The sequence below is a fragment of the Acanthaster planci genome, linkage group LG21, assembly GCF_054643075.1.
Source record: "Acanthaster planci isolate LZ-2023a linkage group LG21, COTS_SCS, whole genome shotgun sequence".
In the NCBI taxonomy this organism is placed as follows: Eukaryota; Metazoa; Echinodermata; class Asteroidea; order Valvatida; family Acanthasteridae; genus Acanthaster; species Acanthaster planci.
The window spans coordinates 2,372,234-2,386,656 of NC_141797.1; the positions used below are offsets into that span (position 1 = coordinate 2,372,234).

A 14,423-nucleotide genomic window follows, 5' to 3' on the forward strand; every position below is an offset into this window, starting at 1 on the left:
GTGAAACTGCTGTTCTGGCACAGTGCCATTTTTTTTAGAGACAGGTCAGCCCAAAATGTAGGCCTGCTCTCTTTCCACTGTGGTGCTCAATAAACGCAGGCTGGCACGAGTGAAGCCTTGAACTTGACCGTAACAACAAAACCACTTTAATTTTACCACTTTAACTCCTTTAATTGACTTTAAACTTCTCATTTGATAATGAGTGTCTTTACATGACTACGAAGTTTCAACTAAGTTGCTTGAGGCACAACAGAGTGCTTCGGGAGCGGGATCCGCCCCCATCCCACCCGGCTGTGAGAGGGACCAAAATAATACGCCTCCGTATGGTTAAGAATCCATTCATCTTTTCTCTATATAATTTATGACTTATTTCAGGGAGATCGGTCATGGACGACATTCCAGATTGTTCACTACGCTTTTATCGTATGATTTTATTGGTGAGCAGAAAATCGATAAAGTTGGCTGTTTTTTACGAGGTTTCGGAAAAACGCCGTAAGAAATTTAAATTATTTTGCCATTTTCATTTCTTACGCTCTCACGTCTAATATAACTGACCCAGGGGCAATACGGTTTTTCATGACTCTATCGTTTTAATCGAAAGTTGGACAATGCAACAAATTTAAAACAGGCCAGTACCTGCTAATAAACAGTAATCATTACACTAAAAGAAACTACTACATCATTCTGTCAATTATTAACTTCGACTGTATTTTCATCATGGTTTAATTTCTACTGAGCTGTCATAATTTAAGAAAATGGACGATGATCCCTGTCAATTTCTATGAGCTCCGTAATAGAGATAGATCTAAGTCAGGTAATTATCTCCAATTCCAAGGTCAAAATCACAGTGAAATCAATTCTAATTACTCTACCAGGACCACCGGAAAACACCGCCTCAATCATAATGATTATACTGAGGCAACTCGATTAATTAACACGCAGAGTACAGCCAATGATCGTCTTGAAGAGCATTACTAAAGGCAAAACCCAAATCCTGCTTTTTTGTTAAATTAGATTATTGCTAAATAATTGCGGAGCCCACGACCATATTCCTCATCAGTGGATTTCATTAGCTCTTTCTTTATACTCTTTCCAGTAATTAATTTAGATTGTTTTTCAATTTTCAGAAACACGCCTTTAGTAAATAGAATAACCGAAACATCAGAGAATTACTCGTTTGACATAAGTTTCAAAGGTACTGTGGCTAAGATTTATAGTTACATTTGAAACTTCATGGTTACGTTTAGGCCTACCATATACTGGTTGGGCCTATAGCTCGGTAAGTCTTTCTAGATGGATCAATGCTGAATGTCCGTGCACTCTGTCGTAAGGTACATAACATACAGCTCTCTATCCAATATTGACGCAGCCCAGGGGAACGGTGACCACGGTTTTGCCAAAGAACTTGGCCGACAGTGCGATGCAGCCATGGAACTGGTCGCCGTTCACCTCAAGGTCCGAGAGCTTGACGCAGATCTTCATGAACGGAACATCAGGGATACTTGCACAAATAGCCGGTGGATCGTGGACTATAAAAGAAAACAGAACCCGTCAAATTATGCCATTACCCATAACGTAAATACAAATACAGTAACATGTAATATGAAATCCCCATCTCGTGAAATTAATTTTTAATTTGCACCCAAATCGCCATGTTGCCCCCTATCGAGATTTGAATGTTATTACTAATTACGTCTTGCAAATTGGTCAAATGTTTAATGAAACTCGATCAGGACCGTCTTATGAAATCATCCTCTAATTTGCAAGGATATTTTTATGTAACTTCTGAAAATATTTGAATTATAAATATGGTTTTGCCACTTCTCCCAAGATTAAAATTGCAGAAGGTTTTTCATTTTTCCGGCAACAATCTTCTTCTTCTAATTACTGCAACAACCTCCACTATGGGATATTTTAAGATGCAGGTGCGTGATGGCTAGCTGACTCTAATATGGTGGGTCCCCCTTAGGTCAATACTAGACAGTCTTGTTTTGAAGGTAGCAATATTTAAAGCTTCCCTTATTTCGGCCAGTAAATAATTTAATTCCACAGGGGTCCTGCGTATGAAGGAGAATTTATGGCAGTCTTTTTGGGCTGATTGATTTGAAAAGAAAATAGAAGATGTTTTCCTTGTTGTACCCCTCCTTTCAGATTTAACCCGGTAATGATCCGGATTCACTGAGACTTGATGATGGATGGATTTATTCAATAAAGCAAACATTGCCTCCCGAAGCCAAAATGTAATTTAGAAAGCACAAATGGATAGTACAATAATAAAGACACCAAATCTTCATTATCACTCGTTGCTAAGAATAGAAATATCACAAAATTCCTCAATTATTTCAACTGCGCACCTGAGACTGTTTGGTCGATGACGTCATGACCGAGGACGGTCAGCTTCAAGTGCACGCTTAAGTCTTCGAGACTGAACTCAACAAGCACACAGGCTGGAAAAAGAGAGAAAAATAAGTAAAATCGTTTTTGCTTGCTTGTTATTTCGCCTCCTACGAGCAAAAAGAGGATTACACAAGCTGCAGGCAAGAGAGATAAGTGAAGAATAATGAATCCTGCTCCAACAGAGGACACGACCACCCACAGGAGACAATTTCGTTATACACTGTACCTATGAAAATGAGAAAGAGCGATTGGGAGAGGGGGACCTAACTCCACTTATCACTGTAAAACGCTAGCATTTTTTGCCCAAAGTTGGGTACCAGGTGAATCGCGTAGCCTAATTAACTACTAGGCAAAAAGATCAAACGGCTGGGTAAAAAGTCGTATAGTACAGTCAAATAACACTTTCTAGAACTGTCGGGTGAAATGTGACATTTTTTCCATATTTTAGGAGATAATCAACGCAGTTGGTGATGTTTGCCCATCACTTAGATGATTCACCTGTTACCCAAAGTTGGGCCAAAGATTGTTCAACGTTTTTACAGTGCACATTGCTTCATCACTCCAAATAGGTCATGACAGTCACGAGGAATCTCTTACTTTTTGCTTCAGAAGGAACAATTCTGCCCCCCAATTTTTAAAAAACAATGGGCTCTTGGTCCACCCTTCCAAAGCCAACATCTGCCCATCCAATCTAAAGGATAGATCCAGGGGGGGGATACAAGTCGTCAACGGGTGGTGGCCACGATATCATGAGTACGTGTACATGAGCACGATTCAAGTAACCTCTGTTCTTAATTAAGGCCTTACATATTTTGGAGCACATCACAGACCTCCATTACGTAGGTTATACCTTCCTTAACCCTAACAGTCCTCAGTCCTCCAACGGGTGAAGGATTGATGAGGAGTGTAAGGGTTAATGCTAAGTTTCCAGTACAGCTTGACAAAAAGTCTATATATATAGGCCCCACGGTTGGAAATCGTCACAATAATTTTGGAAATCCCCATTTATACATGTACCCTGAAACTTGTTCCCGTCCCTTATGTAGTCGCCAAACGTATTACAGATTTCCTACGAACGTAGGGTCTGGTAGCGGGTAATTGTACAATGAGGAAACGAATCCCGCTCGACGCACAAATTTAAGTACAGAAGCTGATAAAATATTTCGCCTTTTCTTCTTCGTTACCGAAAATAATTTAACCCAAAAATTGTCTATTTATCTAAAATTTAACGAAATAGGCCTAACCACTGATTTGAATTGAATTACCGTAAAATAGTTCATCGATGGTATTCATTGGAAAAAAATAAATTACCACAGTGTGATCAACAGAGGACGAATAAGGACAAGAACTTGTGTATTATTCGCCTCAATCCTGGAATGCAAATTATGGCAAGCATTGCTACTGGCTTGACAACAACTTAAATATTCAGCTTCCAAATTGATACGACTAATCGCAGAGGTTAAACTAGAGTTAGACCTAGTTAAGTTAATCCTAAGAAGACAGGGAAGGGTGGAATCCCCCACCCACGGTAATTTTCTACTTGTCACCATGCATTTCCTTTTTCGCATGAGGCCCGAAAGCTTATTTTTTCACACACATTTTTATGATAAATCGGACAAATGTCCTCGAAAAACGCCCAATTTTCGACTCAGGTCAGCCAGATTTGTTCTTTTACTTTTCCTGCTGACGTGCTCCATGCGTGCAGGCGTGTGAGGTCACTAACCCTGACAACGAAGTCCTGCGTCGGTTTAAGCTGAAACTTCCCAGATAATGCTCATTGTCACATTAATTGTACCTTTTGTGTGCAAAAAGATTAAGCAAAGCACAATCAACATCTTACGGGAACAGAACCCCATCTGGAAAGGGCCCAGCTCTTTATATGTTGATCAAGTGATTAATTACCAATAAGGCTTTGCGTTCACATTACTTCCTTTACAACATTCTGTATTAAACAGACATTAGTTCATCCCAGAGCTCAATCAAAGGCACTGGGACGACCAGCCGCAATATTACTTACCATCCACGTCAAGCTTGCCAGCAAATTTCACTCTACCGCAACAGCGGGCTGACGTCGAGTCCGTTGTACAATCGCCAGACGCCTGACGACTGCCTAGGCCCTCTGCCGACAAAAATTGAAAGGCAATTCATTTTGATTCCTCGACAACGTGCCCGTGTAATTCAGTTAGCCATACTTTCAATCTTTGGTTATTTTTAAGATATTTCGGTGCCTTTAAGGTTTTAAGTGCCTCGCTGTACAAAATGTAACGTGTTGTAGATAGTAATCTTGAAATAATTTTGCAGTGAAACGTATAAGATTAATCCTGAGTGTCACCAGGTGGCGCATTTCTGCCCAATGCCTTTCTTTCCCTCAAATAAGGGCGCCCATTGGTGTAGCATGTACCCAACGGAATTTTGGAAAAACCGAAAGTGGCAAAACTTTGAACACCTTTGCTTAGGTTACTTTTAAACAACTAAAGGGCATACGCGCCTTGCAATTCAGACATCACACCATAATCTCTTTGGTTGGATCCGAATATGTTCACTACAAAAAAACCGAAGTCATCAGAGGAACATTCTAACATTTTTCACCAGTGTTAACATTTTTGGTGTTATTTCCAAACTGTTTGTATAACTTTCAGTACCCTCAAGTGCATTGTACCACTTGTAGGTGTATAAAGTAACACATTTTGTGCGGTCATCTGTTAACATAAAAACAATATACATATCTATGTAGTTTAACACCCGATTTTTTTCGCAGTGTTGTTTAGAGCTAGGTCTAGTTCTCTGCTTCATTGGTAATATGCAGAGACGTACTGAAAATAGACGGAGCCTTATAGCCGTGAAACCTCGTATCGGACACGGTCTTGCGTTATGTCATGTTCTATATTTGTTAATTGAGGCTTATACACGTGAGGGGCATTGTTCGATCCGGGGGAACCAGACTAGACTTACGGTTGCTAAGCATCATCGTTGCCACCTCCCTGGTGCTCTTGGTTGAGAGATCCGCCTCCAACAGGTTCACCAACATCTCCTCCTCTTCCACGGTCAAAGTGTGCTCTTCGTTTGACACCTGAAATAAAAGAGAGCCGAACTTGAATGTTTTAGAATAGGCCGCATTCACTCGGAGCCATAGGTATGGCAGCTCGAGTTAAACTGTTACAAAAATTATGAGCCCATATTTTGGCTGTGGCAATCATACGTGCCTCTGAATGCACAATTTGTGCATAGGCTACCATTTGAAATTTTTTTTTTTGGGGGGGGGCTAGATAGTGTGACTCAAATCCCGTCTTTAGAGATACCAGGACTTGCGCAGACGGATGGTTGCTACATTAATGGTTGCTAAGCCTACAGTTCAGATATTTACGCTAAATATTATGCCCACTGTGCATGGAGTTAAAAAACTCGAAGGAAATAGTACATATTTTCAAACAGGATTTCTTCCAGTTGTCCAATGCCTTAGATACCCGGGCCCTAACCCGATCACAGCCAGACAAACGAGTTGCCAACGGCTGTTTTGCCAGTGTACATCGCCGATTGACTGTTATGGGGCATATCGTGAACACCAAAACGTAAGTATCTTTTGAAGTGATTCTGGTTCTGTGGAAAATACTGTACTGAACCTTTTCCTGCCGTAAAACTCTTACTTTTCAGGTAATGTGTTATGGTTGCCATCGCTGTAGTGTGACTACCAGAGCTCTTTGTATCTAAAGCGAACGGTCCACTTACCAATGCAGAAAACGCACCGGCCAATACGAAGCCGAAAACGGTGGCAAGCAATAGTACACGCATGGTGGAGTTGTCTACGACTCAGATGAAGGCTAGTGTAACGTACTTCAATGTTTCCTCCTCGGTTGTTGGGAGACAGACTTTTACTAAGATAGGTCTCAGCCGGGCCTTTATAAAGGTTTCAGTCTTTACAAAATGTTTAAGGGCCATTGGTTTCGGAAGATATATAAATTAATCGACTGTTCGGGGTTATTTATGAACCAAAAAGAAAACAACTTTTATCTTGATTGTGTCAACAACGGCACACGTTTTATTCACACTTCCTCGTTGACTGTGCGCAATCAGTTACCCGTGTCGGTATTTTACCAGTAAAATTGTTTCTTATTTCTTAACGTCAAAAGGTTGGCCACTCATGAAAGCTTACGTAAGCTGCCAGTTTTCGCTCTGGTGGTTACACGAGTTCATACGAGTTGTGAGTACACAATACACTTTCAGCGCAGTCGTTGAGAAAAGATAAATATGAACATGTCAATCAGAAGGGCTCTTGGATGTAGAAGTAAAAATTAATGAAGGAAATCCACGTAGTTTTATACCGGCGGTTCGTTTGTTTGTTGACCTTTGATTGTTTACTTGTCTGCTTGACGGCATAATGCTTAACCAAATGAAGGTAACATCGACAACGGACGCATTTTGCTTCGACGGTCCTCAAAACGCGTCATCGCTGATTCGTTTTTAACTATCTTTCACTGAAGTTGGAGCACCTATTAAAGAGCACCTCTGAGGAAAACATGTTTTCTCTGATTTCATCTGCTGAAATAAATATGAAAGCATTCAAATAGAACGAGCTGAATTGTAACAAGTCAAAAAGGTTTTTTTCTGTTCTGGTGCGGATTCTGAATATAGATTGTGTCATTGTGAGAAAACACTATTCACAAGTAGAAACATGTCACGAAAAATCCTGCCAAACGGAAAAATATCCCTTTTAAAATGTTGACTTCACTTCCAACTTCTGACTCCGTTTCTTTGGAGGTACGTGACTAAGACAGGCAAAAATTGGGCAGAAAATGGATTTTTATAAGTTACAAGGTAGCACAAGGGACTTTGAGTGTTTAAATTTTAATCGGTATGGAAATGAGGGGCAAACAACTTTTTCTGAGCTTGATGCTCATCAATTACGTTTGGGATCCACCTGCTCGAGTCAGGAACTATTTTACTGGCTTCTGGCTGTAGTGGGATTCAGTACGCATGCGCCCCAACTAAATGAGGGGCAAGAACATACGTGACATGTCAGTGCGGATTCTACGCGCATTAATATCAACTGCTGAGTGACATTTATTGAAAGTCAAGGCAAAAATTGCAATGAACGTGGATGCAGATGGGCGCTCACGTCCCAAGCGTTGTGCACCGCAGTCACCCGATTATCTTGCCTTGCTCAAACCGTTTATTGATGGACCCTTTTAGTGTTGACAGGAATGAACTGGACAAGATGGGCACAACACCGCTGTGAGTGCATCATTCATTGATTAAAGGACTGCCGTTAATGTTGTCCTTTCCAACACAGTCACTTTCAGTTGAAAAGGCCCATCACTACTTCCATTGCTGGTTTTTCTTGTCGCTGCGCACATAGGCAACTCAAGTCTGCATTCTGCTTTCGTTAATCAAGCAATCAATCCTTTGAAGTCTAGAGATACTGTTTGCTGTCTGCCTGCAAAAAGCAACAGTTGCTTCAGTCAAAAGACCGGAGAATAAAAAGGATGTATTCAGTGTCATGCTTTACTTTGGAGATTTAACAATGTTAATTAAACTTGCGTGTGTGTTTCTTCCAAGTGAGATGCAATACCACTGCAGATCAGAATGCCACATGAGAAGCAAAAACCATAGCATTTATTTCTTTTCAGTTCATATTTTTTGTCCTATAATTTTAGTTGGTGTTTTTTGTGAACAATGGTTGGGTAAGACTTGAAGTTTTGCAGGGTGGGGATAAACTAAAGAGAGGACTCGCACCATTTGGATAGATTTCTTTCGGACGAGGTATGGTTCTGATAAGAACCGGTGAGTGTACTGAGCAACACACTGTACGCATTACAATTATTCCATACACTCGTTAACTAGGTTATTTTTTAATAAGTTCAATGCAGTTTATTGTGAAAATGCAGCAAAATATCATCCTTACGTGTGAAGTTGCACGTCCGTTGGATTTCTGTTAAATAAAATACTCACCCATGCCTTTCACTCGTGAACGGAACAAATTATTAATGACTGATGGATGAAATAGAATATTTCATTTCATCCGGAAACCAATCTAGCAGAGTTGCAAGGCCCGTTGTCAATGATAATACGGCTCCTTTGTGTTGTTGGTCACGACACGCTCTTCATTTGGGTCAAAAAGGAGAAAGAGAGAGATAGCCGACTTTTAAACTGGGTTTTTAAAACATGCCGCATTCGCTCAGAGCCGCAGGTATGGAAGATGAAATTAATCGTCATTAATGATGGGCGGTGTTATTGCTGCTTTGATTACGTGCCTCGTGCCTCGGATTGCGCATTCGGTGCATCTCCATTTCGAGCATTGTCCAGGGATGGGTAAGGCTCTCCACACCTCGTCTGTCGGGACACCAGAACTTGCGCAATACTCCGGTTGCGACATCAATGGCCTACTGGCATGAGTGTCGTGTTGCCAAGTAGGGACCAAGCCTTAAATATTCACGCTACATAACCGGCGCCAGCATTCCTTCATTTTTGTGGAGTTAAGAAATCTCTGATTTTTTTTTCGAACTGGAATCACAATTCAAGGTTGGATTCTTATTGATGCACTTTTTTCGATAGTTGTTCCGGCCCTCTTCCTTTTGCTTCATATGCCACTATAACCCAATCACAGGCGACAAGTTGTCAGCCTACTTCGCCGAGCAAAAGTGACGAGATACATATCGCACCGAGACGTAAGTTTTTTATGAAGCAATCCTAGCTGCATTTTCACGCAGAAATGTTGTACTGAATCTTCTTCTCCAGTTAACCTTTATTTTTCCTCACGTTCTACTCGAGGCTAAGGTAATGTCTTGTAGATGCCGTGCCGTGCAAAAAGACGGGGCGAAAACACTTGCTTTTATAGTCTCTAAAACAAACGGTCTGCTTACCAAAGCAGAGATTTTATGAACTGAACAGCAGGTGTAACCATGGCGGACTTGTCTCTGATAAGATGGACGCTCGCGAAGGGGGTTAAAAGATAGAAAGTTAAGAAAAACGGCGTTTATATTAAAAACCAGGAAAACTGACGATCGGCCACTCTGGCAGGGCAGTTAGTCAGAGGGAACACGTATCAAGTTTAATGATGAAAAACGTAAATTAAAACAATTTAAACGTATAAATGTTATTTGAGTATGAGCAGATGGGCAGATGACATTTTGTATGAATGTTCCGTCTGTTTTTGTTGATTGTGAAATATGTTCTTTTAGGTTGTAGCTGCAATGAAGTTTTCTTGGGCGCAATTTTTCCTCAGCTTTGCATACTTCTTCAATGTATAAAACTCTCTTAATTCCCTGTTTGGTTTAAATGTATTGAAAAGCGCAAGCTTTTCGACGAATAAAATAAATTATCCATGCTCTCGCATACAGCAAAAGTCATCTAGGGAAGACATGGCTCAGCGCATAGGTGTTTCTGCTCAAAATGTAAACCCAGAATTTACATACTGAAAACATTTCTGAGAAAGAGATTGATTCTTGCTAATTGCTGTAAACAACAGCAGAGAGAGAGAGAGAGAGAGAGAGAGAGAGAGAGAGAGAGAGAGAGAGAGAGAGAGAGAGAGAGAGAGAGAGAGAGAGAGAGAGAGAGAGAGAGAGAGAGAGAGAGAGAGAGAGAGAGAGTCTGTGAATATGCAGGACTTCTTTGTGTACAAGCCAATGCTGCATTCAGGCTTCTTCTTAGATATCGAAATAAATGGGTTGGAAATGAAATACCCATTGGCATAAGAACCCAAAAGTTGGTTAAATATCTTTTAAATTAAATAGTGAAACAGGAGTTGAGAATAAGGGTAACTGAGATACAAAGGTTAATTTCGGAGGTTTGTACTCGAAAAACATTGATTGCAGCTCCCCTCTAAGGCGACATAAGTGCTCCAAATGGAAAGAGTGATACCTAATAGCTAAACGTACACACGTTTTGGCTCCGTGAATGGCGTAAACAGGGGTATATATCCCCTCCACTTTTTGAGGTAGGGGTTAGGCTATTGAATCACCCCCCAACCAATTTTGTGTTGAGCAAAAATCATTAAAGTGGATTGTGAAAAACCTTCCAGACTTTCAAGGTTAAAACGTATTCATTATCATCCAAAGGAAAACATTCTTTAAAAGCTAGAACTATGTCATTCTGAATACATATTAAAGATTACATCAATATCAGGGACATCAACCTTTATATATAGTCATATGGTGCCACCCATTGCTTTACAAATTTTCATGGTCAGGCAAGTAACGCCCCCCCCCCTGTTTCCCACAGGAATTTTCTGGCACAAAGTTACGCCACTGCCACCGTGAGTAGTGTATTTTCTGAATCAAGATTTGCATTTTTGAATCTTGATGTCAACCCGAAGGTTGGCGAGGCACGTTTGAAACAGCGCCCGAATTCCGCTCCCCGAACCCGTATTGCTCTGGGCTCAATTCAAAATGAATTTGAGGCAACTTTCCAAAAATGCGTCTTTAGGTGCATCGTTGGAAATGGCCTTCTTTTGTAGTTGTCTTTAAAAATACTGCTGGTTATGACCTCACAGGGAGTTTAGTCCTGTAACTATCTTATGCCATGTATGCTTCTCAGCAATATTTTTCATCATTTTTTTTCTGATGGCTGCAAATGATGAAGCGTACCTTTAAACTACATTGGCATTGATCACAAAAATGTATGGCACTTGAGCTTAACGTTGGCTAAAGCAACGCTAACAAAAACAAAACAAAAACAAAATTAGTCAATGATACCTTTCCAAATTATCAAAGGTTGACAAACTATCTGTCAAGAAGTATTTTGTGGACATCCAACAGCGAAGGGAGAAAACGGCGATTTCCCACCCGAACTAAACCATGGTGCATTTGTTTTATCACATCTCATAAAACACTCGCTGTGACAAATCCAGCCATCAGAAAAGCGGTCCAGCAACATTTATCGTGAAGCATTGCAGCCAGGGCGATTAGCGTGCGTGTATATTTCACCAGGGAAACGGGTCTACTTCAGATTAATATTAAACTATTCATCAGAGTTGCCCGAGGTAAGCTGCGTGATGGTTGACCTATTTGCATGCATGCTGGCCTTTGTGTTGATCTTGGCGGTGCGCATTAATTTCGTACATCTTGTATATGTCATATTCATTTATTCATGGTTTAAAAAAAGCCGTCACCCAGCAATGGATGACTCGAACAAAGTACTGACTGTTTTTACTGCCTCCAGATGTTGATTGATCATCTTTCAAGCTTCGTTGCCCATCCACGTCAGCCTATAGGTGCACGTCCACCAAATATCACCAGAATCGGGCGATAGAGAAATAAATAAATAAAAGGGATCGGTCCAATTCACATTATGGAGTCATCCAGTCGCCTTCCCTCAGGTACCTCAATAAGTATGTCAACATTCATTAAGCTTTACATTGATGACTAGATTAAACCGTAGTCATTAACGCAATGTGGGTATCACTGAAAAAGTCATTTCTCTGTTAGTGCCATGATTGTTATGTTCTACACGTGTCATTATTGTTTATATTATGAGCAACAGGGCAGGCCTTAGTTATTTCTGAGAACCGGTACATTCTACAGCTGATCGGGGCATTACAGCAGAGTTGAGGATGATGGTCAATACTTTTGGCCCAGCCAATCACTAACAGCCATTTATTCTCAACCAGATGTTCCTTGCATGATGGCAATCCGCGCAACTCCTCGGCGTGTTATTTGGCATAGATGAAGGTCGCGTGAGCTCCGCTGTGATACAGTCAAGACGAGTAAAACAACCCACAAGAATACGCACTGCTGGGCAAACCACGTCGTTTTCACGTTGGAAAGGGGTGAGTCGTGAATTATACTGAGGTATTGTTCCTTCGGAATCGAATAATTTATTGCTTGAAGTAATGCACCAAAGCTTTGATTGACAAGACTGCATTTCTCCTTAACATTATGAGCCTCCATGGCAAGCCATGAGAGGCGCACACCATTTCTACCACGGAATTCCCATCCGTTAGGTGGTAATATTAATTTAACGTGCAAGAATTCTTCAATAGTTGGAAACTCTCTTATTTATTTTTAGTCTTCTGGGCCGTTGTAAAAAGGTCACGCCCAGAGAGTTATGTGAGAAAGTCATATTCCGCACGTACATGAAGCGTATACATGTACGTAGCCGTCGTTAAGAACGAGGAAAGTTTGAAGATCGAGACATACAAGGACAGTTGGGTTAAAGGTTGCGCATCGATATCAAGATCTGTTTTTGTTTGTTTGTTTGTTTGTTTGTTGGTGTGTTTGTTTGTTTGTATGTTTTTTGAAAAGAAAATTTGAAATTCTTCAGTGCAACTTGTAGGCTAACAATGTGTGAATGGGAAAGGCGCTTCGTTACTAATTGTTCTCCCAAGCATGTGTACTTACGGAGGGAGATGTGCTGGAAATAGTTGTTTTGTTTTAGATAATTACGCCTGAAATGACAACATGGAGCCGTACACTTCCAAGGGAATCGAGATGTTTTTTGGGAATTTTTGTGGGTGCAATGAGCAAGAACCTGAACGATGTATATAACACATTTCATATTGGTGAACATATGCGCTTAATGTTAATTGAAAGAGTGTTTGTCACCCGAAAGGAACCGTGTAACTCATGTAGCCACGTCAGAAGGTTGTCCTTCTTAGCAAACAACAACTGATGATTTTAAAAGTAAAGTAATTCAAACACAGAAAATTTTACCATCAATGCTTCAAGGCAAGAGTGAAAGGGCGGACCGATGAAACATTAGTTTTTATTATTCCGAAATTTTGGTATGCTCTAAAAATGTTGAGCTTTTTTGTATAATCACAAAATTTTGTTCTTTTTGCTGTCGTTTATGTTGGACTTGTTCTTGTTCTTCTTGCTCGCTTTGGCTGTCGTTCTTCCGTTCTCTAATTCTTCATGCCGTTATTATTGTTACTGTTGGTCTTGCTCTAAAAGTCAGAGGAAATATATTTTACTTTGGTTATTATTTTTTTAAATTTCTTTTAATTTTTTCCCATTATTTTTCGCGGATTATTTTATCATCGTAATTTCCTTGTGTTTTGTAGCTTTTCTTCTTCTGCTTCTTTTTGTTCTTGTCGTTTGTGCCGCTGCATGGTCGTCGTTTTTTGCGATTTCTTCCTTCTGTCTGCTGATGGTCTTATGCTCATGGTTCACATCGTTCCTATTTTGGCCTCGATGGTCCCATATTCAGTTGTTGGTGAAACGTGGCAAAGTGCGGGAACAATACGTGACAGCATTTGCGTGAATTTGAAAGAACCTTGGGCAGTCCTTTAATACTAGTAGATAAAGGGCCACGACAGTTTTCAGCATGTTCAAAACCGTCGTGGCATAGCCGCGATTCTTCACAACGTGTGAAGGTCCTAGTTAATCTTAATTCGATTTGGTCACTGTATAAATTGCATGTAACGTCCCTGCTCGAGTTTCACCGAAGAGTAACAGTCAGTAGGGAGGTGTATTCGGGTCCTGTGTTCGCGACACATCATGATCAGTACGTCTGCGGTTAATCGGGGTACATGTACATGGTAGGTAGAAGCGTAGTTATAGACTTTATGATTACCTGCTTGAAATCCTGTAGGAAAAAGATTGTAGTTGGTCTGCTTTTTTGTTTTGGATAATTTTGTTCAGGTATTTTCTTTGAAATTTTCCCTTTATATTTTGTTATTCCTACTGTTTTTAGCTTTAGTTTCTTGATGTTTTTGATCTTGTTAATCTTGCTCGTGTCGCTCCTGTCGTCGTGTTTCTCTCTTGTAAAGTCATTGAAAGTTTAATTTAAAGTTAACCATCAACCATTCAAGACAATCTGTGCGAGGACAGACCAATGAAATTTCAGTCTTTGTCTATCAGAAATTGTTGCATGCCGTATGAAATTTTGAGCCGTTTTTGTTTCTCAATCACAAATGTTTGTTCTGTTTTCGTTGACTTCCTTGTTTTGTTCTTGTAATAATACTGTTGCTTGTTTGTTTATGTTGAACTTGTTCTCGCACTTCTTGCTCTGTTGCTCACCGTAGTTCTCTCGTTGTCTTATTGTTCATGCCATTATTATTGACGCTGTTGGTCTTGTTCTTGGAAGCCCGAGGG

At 40.4% G+C, this 14,423-nt stretch overlaps 2 protein-coding genes across 2 annotated transcripts in view; one reads left to right on the forward strand and one right to left on the reverse strand.

Annotated features, from left to right (window-relative positions):
• Positions 1-505: 505 nt before the first annotated feature.
• LOC110983153 (uncharacterized) lies at positions 506-6,282 on the reverse strand. The gene is made up of 5 exons (XM_022242154.2): positions 6,124-6,282; positions 5,350-5,467; positions 4,415-4,516; positions 2,355-2,447; positions 506-1,529 (listed from the first exon to the last, which is right to left on the reverse strand). The coding sequence occupies exons 1-5, from the start codon at positions 6,184-6,186 to the stop codon at positions 1,351-1,353; spliced, it is 555 nt and encodes a 184-aa protein (XP_022097846.2). The 5' UTR covers positions 6,187-6,282; the 3' UTR covers positions 506-1,350.
• Positions 6,283-11,610: 5,328 nt separating this feature from the next.
• Positions 11,611-14,423, forward strand: part of LOC110983148 (uncharacterized) — a 29,118-nt gene continuing 26,305 nt past the window's right edge. The window contains exons 1-2 of the mRNA XM_022242147.2: positions 11,611-11,707; positions 11,999-12,157. The gene's annotated coding sequence lies outside the window, so the exon portion shown is untranslated. The remainder of the gene's footprint in view (positions 11,708-11,998; positions 12,158-14,423) is intronic.

Excerpts from the sequence above, each read along its gene's own strand:
- LOC110983153 (XM_022242154.2), bottom strand. The coding sequence starts at position 6,186 with ATGCGTGTACTATTGCTTGCCACCGTTTTCGGCTTCGTATTGGCCGGT. Across the intron at positions 4,517-5,349 it reads AACGATGATGCTTAGCAACC|AGGGCCTAGGCAGTCGTCAG; the intron begins GTAAGTCTAGTC and ends TTTTGTCGGCAG. Across the intron at positions 2,448-4,414 it reads TGGCAAGCTTGACGTGGATG|CCTGTGTGCTTGTTGAGTTC; the intron begins GTAAGTAATATT and ends CTCTTTTTCCAG.